Raw genomic sequence first — 18,122 nt, 5'->3', positions numbered from 1 at the left:
AATATTATGTTTTTGTGTTATTGAGTTGTTCTTATCTCAACCCACATATTTTTCCCTTCCCTTTCAATTTTCTGCATCATCACAGTTGTGGGGGTGGTGGGTGGGTGAGCGAGTGGCTATCAAGGTCCTAGTTGTGGGCCGAGGTTCAACCACGACACCCAGAAAAGGAAATTTGGGGATATAGTATGAAGTCTTCCAGGAACTTCACTTGTTTGTTGTTGGATTTATATGAAAAACACTTGGATGCTGAGGAGAAACAAAAAACAAAATAAAACAACACAAAACAAAACAAGCAGTATAAGCACTGGTGCTCATAAATAAATATGCAAAACATTATTAGCTATGTTTTTTTTTCATAAATCTTCTTTTCTGCCTTTCAGCATTCACCAGTCTTGGTTCTCTCTGATACTTTAATGTACTCTTTTTTTCTACTTAATTCCCCTTAGTTTTGTTCCTTTTAGCTTGAGTGAGAAAAAGAGAGAAGCATTTTTCTTTTTGTGACAGGAAAAAGGGCCTAGTCCCTTTTTTCCTCTCAGTCTGGATATAAACACAAATTCATCTTTGGCTGTAGAGATGATGGCATCTATGTCTATTTGTCTACTTCAGTCATGTCTCTTCTGTTTTGGCATAAATCTGAGCCTATGTTTGTACATTCCACATGTTGCCTTCCTACGGTATTAGCAGGAGGCTATAACTGTGGTGACCCCTCAAATTACACAGCTCAAATTTGCACTCACATTTCAGTCTCATTGGTATTCCTTACACCATGCAGCAAAATTCATCATTAATAATTAAATTGTGTATTTAAGTGTGCGTATATGTGCAGAGGAAGACAGCGAGGATAAACAGAGGGTAAAATAGTTGCTAAATTGAGCAATCCCTGAATAAATATTAAATAATCTCAGATCAAAATCTATTTCAGCTCTGTGACCTTATCTTGAAAAATATACTAGTGTTTTCTTTACCTCGGTGCATTTGAGGTAGCAAAAAGGCTGCATAGAAATCAAACAGAGTGAAGCATCACTCAATAAAAGTTACTCTCAGTGGAATATTCGGGTTATAAGGTGCTCTTACAACCATTTCTAGTTTCTTTGAATTCCTTTATAAAAATGTTAATTTCTTCAGTGACTGAAAAGGTGTAGTATGAATTTGCAGGCTACCTGTTTTAACTGCAAATATAGACATTTCTATTTATTTTTTTTACACTAGTGGATTTTTGAACAGGTTCAGAAAAAAATGTTACCATATTAAAAGTAGCTCAGTTTTTCATGTAACTTAAGCATGAGCATATGCTATACAATTAACTTAATGTATAGAGAATAAGAAATTTCTTATTAAGTTTATCCAACGTGGTTATGCCTAGTGCCTACTCTGGACTAAAGAAACATCTTCATCTTTACACAGGCATGTGAGTACTAGGCTTCACGGAAAGCATAGTTTGTTATACCTAGTTTTGTTTTTTTTCAGGGTATATTGCATTTCATAAGAAAATTACTTCCTTTAAAGAAAAAAAAAAAAGATGAGATGGAGGGAATATCACTGTCATCCTTTATGACTATAGTCCTGTTGGCCTTGTGTGCCAGCCTTCTTTGGATGGTATGTCCTACAAGGATCCCTCTGCTAACTAAGAAAGGGCAGACTAATGTCTCATAAACAACAGTTACAGTCAGCTCAGGAATCCGTCTAGCCCAATGGAAGAGAATGAGCCATGAAATTCAACTTATTTGAACAAAGGGGTAGCATTCTGAGGATCAGAGCTGTAATTTTTGCTCTGGAAAGCATTTTTAAGGAAACTTAAGGATTTAGGGTAGATAAAAACAATGAAAACAGAGATTTTATTGTTGCTACCTGTTGATGAAGTTAACTATACTGCATAGCATAAGCAAAGATGGCAGCAATAACAAACAGATCTCCCAACCTTAATCTGAAATTTATCTTGATGCCAACTACATGTATGAATTCTATCTCAATTTTTGCACATGAATTAGTATCTGCAAAACTTTCTCTAGAGATATTTGTGCTTCTTGCCCTACATTGTGTGGTTACTTACCACTGCTTTCCTAGCAAATGCTGTCACTTCTCCCAGCTAAATTGTTACACCAAGAAAGAATAATCTTCTCTTTGTCCTCTTGATGATTGGCAACTAAATATAAGAACATAGTGAGTACTACATACATATTGCACAAATGTTGATTGCTTAGGTTAAACACCCAGGAAAAAGTCTGAAGCTGGAGAACACCACTGGGCTGAATTCTTTATTTGCTACCTTGAGAAATGTCAATAACCATTCAATATGCACATTGCCTGTCTGATATGGAAACTTATAACTATAGAGACAGTGCAAGATCCTTTTTTTCTTCTTTAATATACATTTATTTTATGTTCAGTGGTATTTATAAGGTCTAAGTTTTTAATGAGTGTCTGCTACACCACGTAGATTTAGAATGAAGAAATGTTGAAACACATCCTTTGAAGTTGGTTTGAACCAATCTGTAGAATTTCATTTTGATGTGAATTGAAACAATTCTTGATGTAAATCAGCATAAAATTGCCCTTTTTTTGTTGTTGTTTTTTACCTTACAGCTTGTAATTTGGATGTCCAAAGTCCAAAACCTTTTTCCTGTGCAACTTTCATGCTTCATCTTTCTATGTCTAGTAGTGTAATTTGGTTTCTATATTCATAAAGAGGTTTTATGGCTGCAAGGATTTTGTATGAGATGACCACTAAGAAATATGGTTATTAGGGCAGATCTGAGCCATCTGACCTGATCATGAGTCCCAGTGGCACTGCAGGAAGAAACTGTTCCTTGATCAAATAAATATTCTGTGTCTGCTTGTTAAACTTGAACAAAAAAAATACTTTACAATGTATCAAAAATTTCTCTTTCAGTTGAAGGTGACAGATTTTTTCTGTTTGAAATGGTTGTCAGTATTGCATTCCAAAAATATTTCTGTTGCATTCATTGAGTCAGGATGCAAAAATATATTTGAATATAAGAATATATGTGTTTCCTTTATCTAACAACTCTTAATTTTGTTTTGCGTGTATTCTGGCATATAGCATAAGGATGGAAACAGAAATGCTCTGATGTTTCGATTTTGCCTTTGAAATTCAATGCAGCTAGGTGTATCAGCGTGATTACCTGATCCATAAATGTACGTGAGAAAGCTTTTCATCTGAGTCTTGTGGGATTTGGATTCCTAACTCAATTAAATCCATTCTGTTTCTTTAGATTTGCTCCAACCAAAACATTCATGCTAAGCTTTAAAGTAAGCTTTGGTGAAAGGAGCAAAGTTTTCTTCTCAAACTCAAATGGTAATGATTTTTGTTTCCTTTGCCTAATGAGATTAAAGTACTGAATTACAGTATTACTCTGGTGACCTCTTTCTCTTTGGTAAGCTGTTTCAAGTATGGCAAACATGTGGCATATGGGAACAGAGGAAATGTCAAACTGGGGAGCAAAGATTTACAAAATGTAATATCTTTCATAAGCTTTAGCTTCTAGACTTAATATGGACCAAATGCTATAATAATATGGATTCTTCTAAAACCAAAAAAAGTGTACAAACAGATTTATAATGACTTTTTGTAATCCATGGAGTGCAGATTTACTGTAGTTAATATTTTCTCTTTAAAGTTCAGTTAATATGTTGTTCCTTGCTGAGTCTTTCATGAGGTTCCTATTGGCCTTAAACTACCATATTTTCTACTTGGTAGCATTTGCAGGAAAAGAGCATATATAATAAAAACCCTTTTAAATTAAAATTATTTTCTGTTTCATAATCAAATATGTTCTTTCTTTATCAGTCTGATGATAAATTATCCCAGTGTTACACATATATGGAAGAATTCTTGTAGTTTTGTGGAACAAGCATACTTTTCTCTTTTTTTTTTTTTTTTTTTTTTTTTTATTTTTTTTTTTTTTTTATTATTTTCCCACAGTCAATTACATTCCACTTCTGGTAAATAAACATAACATAAAGTAACAACACTTTTTATATAAAAGAGTATCTACTTTAATTAATAATTTCCAAACTGACAAAGGCTAATTTTCTTATTTAGGTTAGTATATATTGTCTAATTGTTATGTTACTGGGTGCTGTGTTGTGTGCTGGTAGTAGCCTTCAGAGCAATACCAATAATTTATTTTTCTATTGAGCCATTCACACAGAAAATTTTAAAGGGCTCTTGGGGTTAAAAAGAAATGCAAAAGAAAAGAAAAAATGTATCCGTTTCGCAACCTTGATGCTTGTATATGTGTACACGAAGTAGTATACCAAAAATTAGCAATATTTGTTAACAGTGTATGTTTTTTGCCATTTGTTAAGGCACGTAATTACAAAACTTAGAATAGACTTGCCTCTGGTAAAAAAGACAACTTTTTTAAAGGAAATGTGTCATCTGCTGAAGAGAAAGCTACACAGACGATGTGGTTTCTGGTTTTGATTTTTTTTTTCTGTCTTTAATCATTGTTTACTCCTGTCATATGACAGGACAATGCAGATCCTGGTCTGACCTATCTTGTGGAAAGACCCTCTTGTCTCCCAGCGCAGTGGTTCTCATTGCCAGGCCACACACTGGCACCAGGTCGTAAAGCAGCTGCCCTTCCAGACCTCTGTGCCCCCGTACCTCCCTCCCTCCCCCCAGGCTCAGCCTTTAGGTCCATCTCTGCTCCACTTACCTGTCCAAGAATGTCTATGGGCAGAATACATTGTTCTCTCCTCAAGTGTTTAAAATGTTTCTGGAGTGTCTCAAAACAACTGATAATTACCAAAGCCTTTCTTAATGGATTTCTGATGGCACTACATATGTGTGTTTCCTTATTGACATCAATGTTGACATCCTAAATCCTGTCCAAGAACACTGTAATTACTAGGAGAGTTCTTTTGCGTATGAATGCACACAAAGTTATCAAACTGAAGCAGTGATGTGCAGTGAAGGTTGTTTTAAAATTTTTGTCGGCTTCGGGAGAAAGAAATAACTTTCTCGTGTTGAATAAAGAAAAAGGAAAACCTTCCCAGAAATACTTTGTGCTCTTAGATGTTATACTGTATTTTAACTTCTATTTAATTGCAGGTATAGATACAAATACCTGTCTGACACATATGGCTTTAAATAAATCTCTGTCTATAGATAGAGTCTAATAAGACTCTCTGTAGGCAATAAATACTCATCAAAATCTCTAGGAGTTGTATGAAGTTAACATATACATTGACAAATAATATTGATATTGTCAATCCAAGATCACTGTTTCAATATATTAAGTCTCTTCCAGTATTTTAAAGTGAAAGTAATGTAGAACAAATTAAGAACCAGATATATGTAATTTAAAATATGTACTGTTGGTTGCAACCTCATGGCCTGTTTATGCTTAATAATTATAAAGTTAGAATTTCTAATCTTTGACATTTTAAAGCAAAAAATGATCCTTTGATTCAAAGTCTGTTTAAGATAAGTAGTGTCTCTTTGGATCTCAGCTCTTCTGAAGCGCTCACTCCGGTTCTTTTCATTTCTGCACAGTTCTTCTCACATTCACATAGTCATGATAATGAAGCTTGAGAAATTTCCAACAGCTAAGTCACACCAACAAGGTGTTTGCACTCCCCTATTCACATGTTTTAATTTGCTTAATTTTAGTTCTCTTGTATTATGAAGTAATCTCCTGAATTTTCTTATATTTACTCCAAGGTGAAAGTCTTCACATATTTAGCTATTACAGCTCAGCTGATATTCAGCAGCTTGCTTGTCATATTCAGCAGTTGCTACTCAAGTCCTATTGAAATTCCAACATGAAGAAATCCTCGATGTTCCTCGTAATCTCCAAAATTAAGCTACTGGAGAACAGAATGTATTTTCAGAAGCAGTTTCAATAATAAGAGATTATGGGAGAGATTAAATAATTTGTCACCTGCTATACAACATGATATACCAGTATGGTCCAGAGAGTCTCTTTTCTTGAAATCTTTCTAAAAGACATCCGTTTGTGTGCTTGTTCAATTTTTAGGAATTAGCGTGATGACTTCTAATGGTCATTTCTCTTCAGGCTGGGTTTCTATTTTGTTTTAGGAATTTGCAGTTCCACAGGGAGATTGAAGATGAATACATGAATACATGAATACAGACTTTATTTTCTCACATAGTAATGTTGAGATTCCATATCTAATTCATGCAGTGAACAATAGAAATTGTACGATAGTGGCACTAAGTAGAAGATAACTTTAAAAATTAGTCAGAGCATGTCTGGGGAGCAAGGAGGAAAGAGACTTGTATTCTTAAGGTCCAAAAAGAACCACAGAAACTCTAGCATAGCCACAAAAGAAACAGAGGATGTAGAACTGTCCTCAAATAAAGATTTATAGAAAATATAACAAGGAAAAAAACGATTCATTTCAGGTCATCATCGATCATTAATGCAGTTTAATATCAGGCTTTGGAAATTAATCTAGTAAACAAACCCTTGTGTTTTGTGGTTATTGATTGGATGATGCTGCCATCTCCATGCTGTAACTGTAAATGTACAGGTGGTCTCTGAGCTGAAAATAAATAACTGAAAGAAGGTGGTGCACAAAAGACCGGCAACCCATGTACTGGGTCTAGCTGAGATGGAGGTATTTTTATTTATAGCAGCCTGTATGGTACCATGTTTTGGATTTGTGACTAGAACAGTGTTGATAACACACTAGTGTTTTGACTATTGCTGATCAGTGCTCACACCACATCAAGGCTTCTCTCTTTTCCGTTCTGCTTCCCAAAGAAAGTAGGTTGGGGGGGGAGGCAAGAGGTTGGAAGGGGACACAGCCAGGACAGCTGACCTGATTTTGCCAAAGGGTTATTCTTACCAAATAACATCATGCTTAGCAGTAAAAATTGGGAGGCTTTGGGTTTCAAGATATCCGTTGCTCAGAGACTAGCTGGGAATTTATCTGCTTATGGGAGGTGGTGAGTGCCTTTGCATCATTTTCTTTCCTTCAGTTCTTAAAATCTGTTTCTCTCAACCAATGAATTTTCTCTCTTTCACTCTTCCTATTCTCTTCCCTGTCCTGTTGCATGTGAGCCTTTGTGAATGAGAAGCTGTGTGGGTGCTTGGCTGCATGCTGAGGCCAACCCACCAGAACCTGGTAGGTCAGTGTATAAATGGGTCTGTCTGTAAATGTGTGTTTACTAAGCCTCATATTTTACATGACAGTGTGAATCAGAAAAAAAGGGTTTAAAGGAGGTGAGAGGGACTGAATGGACATCAGGGAAAAATTAGTGGTTTAGAATAGGAACTCAGAAGTTCAGTATGCATTTGTTCTTCCTTTGGTTGCTCTGTCTTATGTAGTATTTGGTTTTCTTTCTTAAAAATAGCTTGTGTGTTTTAACATTTTCTACAACATAATAGTGATAATTAAAGAATTAGTATTAATTCAGACAAAAATACTACTAAATCTGGCTTGTGTCAAGTAAGAGAGTGACATAAAGACTTCCTACCAGATAGACATAAAAGTATTTTCACAGTTATTCTGTCTCTAAGTAGTCCAATGTCTATACATGTGTACTCTGTTTCGTGTTAGTGCAGTATTCTGATGCCAAGAAACACATTTTTAATTAATTTATGGCAACCTATAGCTTTCTTCTTCCATTACTCCTCTTCATGTCAGCTAGTTCATTTTCCAAGATCCCTCAACTACCAAATCTGCCACTTTCAAAACTCTTCTCATGTGGGGCTGGGACAACTGCAATTTTTAGGAGGTAACTTCTTTAAAAGATTATGATATCCAAAATATTTTTTTTCTCTCTCCCTCAAATGTCCTTCAATATCTTCTTTTTCCCTTACTGGCACTCTCTCATATCAGCCACCTTACACTTCTATACTGAGAACAAAATATGTAAGACTTTTAGCCCACCACATAATTTTTGCGAGAGTTTTCAGGAGACTGAAAAATGGCATTTAAAAATGAAAGTGCTATCTCAAACAAAAGTGCAGCATAGCAATGTGCAAAGCTGTAGTAGCGGACAGTGCAAAAGGAATTTTAATCATGTATGAAATATACTTGACGTGATCATTTGAAAACATTAGTACTAATGATAATTTTTTTTTCATGTTTCCAATTTTATACTGATACTTTTTTAAAAGTACAACATCTGAGTGGTCTAAGATTAGAACTGACCGTGTTCTCTTTCTAATCTTGATAGTGTGTTGCATTTCTAAGCTATGCTACTTCATTCCCATTGGAGTTCATTTGTAAAGCAAATAAAAGGATACACAAACCAAATATAAACAATCTTCACATTTCTTAATCATGAGAACACTCACTAGAATACCTTGTGTTATGTTACATAGAGATAATTGGCTCAGGCACTGTAATGAGTGTGCTATAACGTATAAAATCTCGACTTCTTTTTCTTTTTAAATGATACCTAGTTTGAGCAAAAAGAAATAACTAGAGAAAAAGTTAATCCACACAGACTGTCATTTTGATGGTAAAATATTGTGAAAATTGTTTTAAAGAAAGTAATCTTGTGACTTAAACATCACTTCATAAATTTTTGAAAAGTTATTTTATTCACTTAACTAAGAGAAACCCGTTTTATTGACAGATTATGCCACATACTTCTCTACCCTCCCCAAAAATTGCAGCCACACTGCTACAATATCCTTTGTTGGCTTTACCCATTATATTTACTTTCCCTACATACATACATCTTATTTCTGCATCTGCTAATGCCCTCCTTGACAAGTTTCCTTGTTTAGAAACAAGACCTGCTTTCTCCCTTATGCATCCATTTTTCACAATTTATGAGATCACTTGTCAGATTTGGTTGCAAATGCCTAACGTGTTAAAAAACCCTGAAGTGGCTGACAAATAAGTGGAAGGCACGGTGACATTGCATAAACCTCTGTTTAGGAAGTTACATAAAGAACAGAACTAGAAACACAGATAAACAGGAAAAAAGATAAATATATTAATTTAGGATAATTTATTGTTATAAATGTTTTAGGAAAACTTTTAAACTGTCAGACCAAAATCTTTTAGATATCTGGAATTCAGATTTCCGCCAATGTGTTGGAAACTTGAAGATGTATACTAACTCTGAAACCTATAAATCGAATCGAAGCTTTCAAACAAAGCCAAGCCGCAACAGTGGACTCAGGAATTATTAGCTTGCTTGCTTTGCTTTTTTCCTTTTTTTTTTTTTCCAGCCTTGAAAATGATACCTATGACTCTGAAAAATGAAGGTGAAGACCTTCTCAGTAATGTTAAATATTCTGTGTGCTGGGTCCTATCAGCAGGTACACTCTGCAAGAAGCTTGTTTATCCAGCAGAACGATCTCATTATTAGGACAGTGATGTAGTGTAGTTTGTTTCATACCCTGAAATCACTCAAGGAAATAACTGAGTGAATGATATTCATCCTGGACCATGTATTGTGCTATTATGTGTAGCAATAACTGGCAGCATATTAAAATAGAGATCAGGGACCACAGCCATTCATTTGCAGGCAGTTCTGAAATTTTAAAGCTGTTGAATTATTCAAGTATTTTCCAATTTATAAAATAAAATAAAGATGATTGACTGCTTGATGATGTGACAATAGAAATGAAAATATTGAAAAGTCTTGAGTGTATTATTTTTTCCACAGTTTTTCTGAACCAGCATAAATGTAGGTGTTGATTGTGTGTCTGTAGCAGCCATAAATAAGAAGGAAAACACTAGACATTTTCTTTGGTCAATGCCCTCCACAAGGAAAAGAAAGAAAATCCAGTCAAAATAGAAATGGACCACAGGTAGAATAGAAATTCCTCTATCTATGTATGTCTGAATGACCCTTCAGATCTTTATATAAATTAAAAAAAAAAACCTTCAGCTTTCTCTTCTCAAGACTAAAGAGTCTCAGCTCTCGGCCTCTGATCATAGTACAGATGTTCCACTGCCTTAATCCTCTTTGTAGCCCTTTCTTGCACTCTCTCCAGTGTGTTCACGTCCGTCTTTACCGGGTAGCCCAGAACTGGGTACCACACTGCTGGTGTGGCCTCACTTGTGCTGAGTAGAGGGGATGATCACCTCCATCCACCTGCTGGCAATGCTTTGACTAACACAGCTCAGCGTACCTTTTTTACAGCAAGGGCACATTGCTGTTTCAACTTGATATTTTCCAGGACCTTCAGGTCCTTTTCTACCAAGCTGCTTTCCAGCCGGGTGTCCCCCAGCACATCCTGGTGCATGGGATTGTTCCTGCCCGGGTGCAGGACTTTGCACGTCTCCTCGTTGAACTTCATGAGGTTCCTATCAACACATTTCCCAGCCTTTTTAGGAGCCCCTGGATGGCACCACAACCATCTGATGTTATCAGCCGTTCCTTTCAGTTTTTTGTCATCAGCAAACTTCTGAAGGTACACACTGATCCATCATCCAGATCTTTACTGAAAATGTAAAACAGGACTGGACACAGTATTGACCCCTGAGGCACACCACTAGATAAAACATAAAATACAAATCCATAATATTATGAACATACTAGTATTCATATTTGCTTGAGATGATATTCTCTTAAGACTTCTGGTGAGACATATTGATGTGGCTAGTGCCAACAAATGACAAAACAGTTCAGTAGATAGTTAACTCAAAATGTAATGTTGTTTGTACTTTGTGATATGAAGTCTTAATGTCAAAATTTAGACAATTCTAGGCATTTTAGAGTATTTGATTTTTATTCTCTTTCCACAGAAATGTCATCCAATCTATATATGAGAAATAACTATTTCACAAAGCAGTAATGTAAATACAGTGCGTACATATTCAATCTGTTGTTAACATTCTCCTTAAAACTCAGGAGCTTAACTTTGATAATGTTAACTTTCAAAAGTTTGGTAATATTCTCTCTGGTTTTGCATTTGAGTGTAGAGTACCTAGTAGCATGTTTGCTTAGGCCTACTAAACTGGACTGCAGGTAATCCTTAGCACTTTTAAAATTAAATAAAGTCAAGGATATCTGCTCTGCATAGCTAATTCTTCATTTAATCTGGAGGCTTGAAACAGAGTTGGTGTTATTCTGCAATATATTCTCATGGATTCATCAAACTCATGGAACTAAGAAACATTAGAACTGAACATTCTGAGGGAGAAAACATGACTAGCAGACTAATGTTATAAACCGAAGTGTACTAACTTAATTAGGCAGTGAAAGGTAAGATTACAATTTGATAATAAAGTATGATGAAGAAGTTATTACCTGGTAACTTATATAATGGAATTAATGCTGTTTAGAGGTGCACATTAATTCATTTTTGGCATGGATATTTAGAAACATGGAGAAATCAAATCAGATCAGAGAGACAATGCTCTTTCAGAATGATAGAAAATGACATAATCAAAGATGTAAATGAATTCTGAAAAAAATGGAAGTTAGTTTCTTAAGTCCTATGGGGAAGCTATTAGTGTAGCCTTGTCTTCATTCACTTCAATTGCTGCAAGACTACATCTATGTCTTGCTAGGGCCTGTAAAGGTTGCTAAGGTTTAGGCACTGTAGTGTTGGAAAATCATAACAGAGACATATTATTTTCCTTTCCTGGTCTTCAAAGTAAATGCAGGAGGAAGCACCCAAAGATATATGAAATATTTCTCTACATGTATCCTGTTCATAATGAAAATTGGTTCTGAACTTTTTTATTATTTTCTCTTCTACCTTTTAGTGTTGTATTGACTTAGGTTATTACTTCCACAGTAATGTGTAGAGATGTTTGCGTCTTTCTTGTTTTGCTATGTAGAATAACTACTGTGGTATTATGCAAATGTAAATCTCAAAAATCACTAAGTGACATGCAATTCTCTCAGATGAGAGATGAAAACATTGTGTGTATTTAAAGTGCTAATACTGCTTTTTCTTGCATAGTAGGTTGAATTCTCCATTAAAGTCATTTGATGTGACTTTAGCTTTGCAAAAGTTGATTTTCTAAGCAAGCTAGCTGTCCAAGCTCTTTTAAAGTTAATAAAAATAAGTGGCAAATTCAATGACCAAATATTTATACACGTCATAGATATGCATTTTAAGATGAAATAAGTTGTCCATGGGATGTACTGATTACTTTCTACTGACTGGATTTGGGGCCTAAATAACTAGCTGAGGCTGGACACCAAGGTTTTAAGTGAGTGAACCTAATGGCAAAATTCCATGGTTGAAATTCCTTAAGAAAAAAATACATAAGTTTTTGTTTAAGGAAGCCATTGTAGAAAGTATCTGTTCCCCTTTTGTTAATTTTGTATTCTTAACTAAAAATAATGGGTGAGAGGGAGGAAGATTGTGTGTTGTAGGGGGTTAGTTTTGTTGCTGGGACTCAGAAAGTCAAACAAAACTAGTATTGCTTTCTGATGAACAGTTATTGTGGGACAGTATTGGTAGTGGATGACTATTAAATAAGTGAAGAGTAAGAAAGTTATTATAGAATTATTGCTAATCAGGACAGGAAAAAATAAAAACATTAATTATTTAAATGTTTTTGTAATGTACTTGTAGAAAGTCAGGAATTCAGGGTAAGATCTGCTTAACTTGTTCTTGAGTAATCCATTAAAAATATTGACAGTAATTTTCCTGACAGTAACTTTTTGCACATTTGCTCTTATTACTCTTATTGTTAAGACTGTTTCTTCTCCTCCATAAAATCTAATCCAAACCTTGAAATTTTTTGGTTCAGGGTGCAGCACCTTGTCCTTCATTTACATGGTTACCCTGAAGGTATTTGATTGATGCATTTCACAGATTATGACACCCTCTGTACGAAATGGCCCCTGTGTTGCACCAGTTTCTCCCCAGTTTTTTAAAACTCGTCATGCTGGAATTCCACAAAAGAAAAAAGAGCAACTGCTCAGTTATCTCAGAAATTATCAACATTTTACATAAAATCTCCATTCTGCGTAGACAAGCACGTGAAGTTAACAATGTGAAAACACATTTTTTTAGAGTTAAAAACAGTACTGCTAGTCACACAATGCACATTTTCTCAAATGTTGTGCTTTCCCACAATAAAGGTTGCTGTGTGAATAGTGCCCTCTGAAATCTTTGATAATCGCTTGTCATTTTCTCTTCTCTTTTAGCTGATGGATGCACTGACTGGTCTGTGGATTACAAGAAATATCAAGTTCTGGTGGGAGAGCCTGTTCGTATAAAATGTGCACTCTTTTATGGATATATTAGAGCTAATTATTCCCTAGCCCAAAGTGCTGGGCTTAGTTTGATGTGGTACAAAAGCTCTGGACCTGGAGATTTTGAGGAACCTATAGCTTTTGATGGAACTAGAATGAGCAAAGAAGAAGACTCCATTTGGTTCCGACCAACAGTTGTACAAGACAGCGGGCTCTATGCATGTGTCATAAGGTACTGTATTTTTAATATACTGCATTTTAATTAACCAGATATGAAATGTGGTTCTTAATAGTGAGTTCTTAATTTGTGCTAAAGAAGAATATTTTCTGAGCATGTTCCTTTTCCTTCTCCTCCTGATATTCCTTTCCTTGAAGTGTTTCATGCTTAAGTAGAAGTTACTATAGAATGTCTTGCACATTTTAAGTTGTTTTTTGTGTAAATTTATGTCATCTGTAGCAAAATACAAAATATATAAGATGAGTGAGACTGGATTCATAAGTTGTGTCCTTGCTTCTTATTCTGGTTTAAATCTTACAGTAACTATTCTAGAGTAAAAAGCTTCTTTTTCAGATTCAGATTTAATTTTATATGGATTTTATTAAATGGTTTCATTTATTTCACTCTTTTTCTGTAAAAATGTACAGTAGTTGCAACAAGGAAAATGGAAGGTGAAATTTTAGCATTTTTGCTAAAATCCTTTAGAATCACATGTGGCTTAGCCTGATTGAGACTGGATGCCAGATGCCTTCCAAAGGTATTTAACCTTATGATGCTTACGATGCTTCAAGCTTTATCACCATAGCTTGGACTAGATTGTGCTTCCTCCTTTCTGAAACAAGCGTTCTCTTCCTTCTGCATCTTTAAAATGTCTTGCACTAAGATATCATTTCCACCCCTTGCAGTTAAAAAAGTCATCTAGGCACTTTCATATTGTCTCACAGCCTATTACTAGATTTTCACTAAATGTGAAATTATGCAAATTAGATTTTATACATAGAAAGTACAGAGAAGAGTCACTACAAATTTTTCAAAGGTTTAAAACAATTGTTTCTTGCAGTTAGTTGAACAAATTAAGCAGTTTTCCTCTCTGCATATCTATAAAAATGGTCTTTCTGCTCATACACAATAGAAAAAGTAAAGACAAACAAATAAACAAACAAACAAAAACCAGTAAGGGATCTGAGTAGCTAGAAAAGGGCCACATGATGAAGCTGTTTTAATATAGCAAGGAAAATAAGGAGATTGTTTTACCTGCACCTGGAGAGGTTAAGTGTCTAGCATTTGTTCCTTGAGCTCTTTACAAAACCTGTGAGACATTTTGTATCACATAATTTGTTCAATAGCATTTTCAACATGGTTCTGATGCCAATGATGGTTCTCTAGAAAAGAAAAATGCAAAAAACTGCATGTTAAGCTACTTAAGGAGAATATTTAACTATTTTTAGAGTAATATTTTTCAGATAAGTGTGTAACAGTAGCTGTGAATATTGCAACAGTTTTGTCAATTATTCTATAATGTTATTTATAATACCATAATTAATCTCCTCTGTTTAATAAAGAAAACTCAAATATCTTATATTGCACTTTCCAGCAAGTATACATAAATTCTGAACTTAGATAATAAATATACTGTGAAATGTGTTTATCATGTCCATACCAACCTGTATTCATGCTTTTTCTAAGTTTCTACTTTTAATCTTGAGGTAGGTAAGGGCATGTTCCAATCTACTTTAAACTACATACTGCTTTCTTTGCACATGCTTAATTTCCAGTTGTTAGTGCTTATACATGTAGATTGAAGATAGATTCTTAAAACATACAGTACAAATTAGTTTGTGATTCTGAATAATCTTATGAACAGTTACAAAGCCTTTCACCTTGAAGAGACCTGCTAGAATAAACAGGTATTGGTTAAAGGCTTCATACTAAGAAGTCTGTGTTTGTTCTTATATCAGTGTTTAGACAGTTATAGGGTTTTTTTCTTTTTATGATATATTCAGCCAGAGTTTTACATTCTTGTTTAGAAATCATCTTTATCATTGCATACAGTGTATGTAGCAGTTCAGACAGCTTTCTGAATCTGAATATGCTCTTACTAACTAATGACTTTGTTATTTTTAAAGTCATGCTTTAAAGTGAGGTTGCTTTTACATCTGTAACTAGAAATACTCATTTTAGTGCTAGAGATAATACATTTTCTCATGTAGAAATCTGTTTTGACATGTAACTTCTATTTTTGTCTTCCATTTGTCCTTAATAGTGATGGTGGTAGTAGCCCATTTACTGTTCTGTAGTTGAGTCCTTGTGCAGACTTATGTGTTTGGCTGTTTACGAACATTAATTGCATCGGTAAGCTGACATATTTAGTGAATAAAAATGCACACAAACAACAAGTCTTGTTCAGAAACATGAGTGACTACAAAGTAAGCATGAGATCTAGACAAGAATAGGTAGCTATAGAAGTTTGAATAATGCATTACAACTTACATTACAAATGAAAAATGCTCTCCAACTTTAACACATTTAAAATACAGAGTGTTTCAAAAAGATGGACCCAATTTGCAAACACTATATCTCTGCATAGAGTCCATCTTTTTGAAACACCCTGTAAATTTATTAGTTATTGACCAGCTATAAAAATACTGCATATAGTTCATTCAGGGATATTCACCTTTGATGTTTCAAATTTGGAACTGACTACCAGGCTCAAACTTGGAATAACTGCAACTATGGAGATGGTTCAAATCTATTTGCATCCCCAGTCAGTAACAAACCTGAGCATCAGCTTGAGAATCATCAACTGTTTCTCTTAAATCACATACAATCTAGCATTTAGTACCGAGGTAAAGACTGAAATACAGTGAAGCATATAGAAATTTCTGGGTTTATTTCTAAAATGTAATACAATAAAATGCAGCACTTTTTTTTTTTTTTTTTTTTTTTCCTTAAGCATGCTTAGGAACCTGAGATTGCTGTGAATTTATGAAAAAAGTCCTTTATTTTCATCATGTCAAATTCATTTTAATTTTAGATAGCATAGATTTCTTCTGTCAGGTAGGATACTTCAAATACAGAAGTATTGCTTTTCTGTAGTTTAACAGACCTAGTGTTGACAGGTCGTGTCAATTATAGCTTAACCAATGTTAACTATTTAACTGTTTGTTTATGATTGGCTAGTTAAAATAATTGCAGTTATATGAATGATGCGTTATTATCTGCACACAGTTATTTTTTGAAATAAACATGAGATAATAAACAGAAAGTTTAAAATAACAACATATGTGATTTATTTTTAGAGAAAACTCCTGTAGTCTTTTGTTTGTTTTTAAAGAAGCTATGGAGCCTAACCATTCCCTGCAGTAACTTGTTGAATTACCAGTGATCATTCACGTATTAAGAAGTTTTGTTCTATTCATTTTCAGAAGAATATCTTTTTCTATATGTGTCATTCTGTTGGTTCCTAAAAACCATATAATGCATATAGTCGCAGTATGTATGCACACAATTGTTTAGTGCATTATCACAAAACCTGAATACAGAACGTGTAAGGAAATCTTTAATTTAGTTATGTAAATGGCAAACAAAAAAATACAATTAATTTTTCATCAACCTTGTGCAAGCACCATTTCTTCCTCATCTTGAATAATGTAAAACATTTTTACAAATGGGAATTGCCATTTCATGGGACCAACCATTTCTAAAATCTGTCGTACTGTAGGAAGAGCTTTTACCTTTCCCGTATATACTTACAAATATTTTTATTTCTTTTTACAGTTTTTACTAATGATTTTCTTAAGAAAAAAGTGTTCAAATAACAACTAGATGATAAATCTGAATGAAAATCATAAACAACGAAAAGGGGAAAATATTTGAAAATTAAGCTTGCAGCAATTTATCTTACAAGTTCAAAAACATGGAGTTCCCTAGATCTGCATGAGATGCCTGGATATATTTAATTGTGTTAATAAGAAAGAAATCTGACAATGGATAAAAAAAAATAATCTTTCTTAAAGGAAGACCAAATGTGCTAGCAATACACAGAAATAGCTTTCAGAAAAGCCTGCTATTGTATTAATTCCTTTCAATATCACCACAGTGGCAAAATAATTAACAGAAAAAACAGCAGTAGAAACAGGTTTAAAATTACTCTTAAGTGGTCTGAAATGCTGATTTGTAAGTTTTTATGATTTCTGTTTATTGGGATGCTTTTGAGTGAAGCCCAGAGGTCCTGGTTTAGAACACTGGCCTACATAAATAAAGTATTTTTAAAAAAAAAATATTAAATAGGCATTCATAGCAATATGGTAAGAAAACTGAGGGAATGGAAAAAGGAAAACCAGGACAAAAAATATGGATGAAGATGTCTGCACCATTTGAGTTACTTAAGTGTTTGAGCCACCCTTCTTTGTACAGAAGTCAACAACCCTGACAGCCTCTTGAAGTGGACTGCAAGTTTTATAGCACAAAGGAAGTGGACTTTCTTTGGTCCCCTCCTTCGTGTTGATTTGGTTTTTATAGAATAGGGAAGGTGATTGACTGTGCCTCCATTTTTTCTGCACTCCATTTTTAAGCTTGTCTGAGCTTTTCCCAATGTCTTTTTCTTCTGTGAAAGTGTTTGGTAACCATGACAAGGAATCTGTCTCGTATGGTGACTGAGATTTTATCCATCTCCTATTCAAATGTAAGCTTGTCAGACTAGTCAGATATCTATGAAATACTTCACTGCAACTTAAGCATGCCTTGGTGAGTAGAAAAAGCCTTCAGGGTAACATTACAAATTTATACAGGTTGAGCTGCTGGAGCTTATATTAAGTGTCCCATACAAAGGGGGAAAAGCACTTGCTAGTTCCTAGAAATAAATGAGATCTGAGATTTTCTTGAAGTTGATGCTTGTTGGAAGTCAGATGGTTGAAATCTACTCATTCTCCATTTCCCCTGTCCTTCAGACACTGCAGGAGGTCAGATGTCTGACATTAGCATCTTTATTGTACATGATAA

At 34.5% G+C, this 18,122-nt stretch overlaps 1 protein-coding gene across 3 annotated transcripts in view; it reads left to right on the top strand.

The window, feature by feature from the left end:
* Positions 1 to 18,122, top strand: part of IL1RAPL1 (interleukin 1 receptor accessory protein like 1) — a 742,036-nt gene that overhangs the window by 378,041 nt on the left and 345,873 nt on the right. For all 3 annotated transcript variants that reach the window (XM_005511971.3, XM_065070738.1, XM_065070734.1), the window contains one exon: positions 13,076 to 13,355. In XM_005511971.3, the coding sequence (XP_005512028.1) occupies positions 13,076 to 13,355 (280 nt within the window). The remainder of the gene's footprint in view (positions 1 to 13,075; positions 13,356 to 18,122) is intronic.

This window comes from Columba livia, chromosome 1 (genome assembly GCF_036013475.1).
Source record: "Columba livia isolate bColLiv1 breed racing homer chromosome 1, bColLiv1.pat.W.v2, whole genome shotgun sequence".
Lineage (NCBI taxonomy): Eukaryota > Metazoa > Chordata > Aves > Columbiformes > Columbidae > Columba > Columba livia.
The sequence above is the reverse complement of the archived record's forward strand: the minus strand, read 5'-3'. Positions and strand labels throughout refer to the sequence as shown.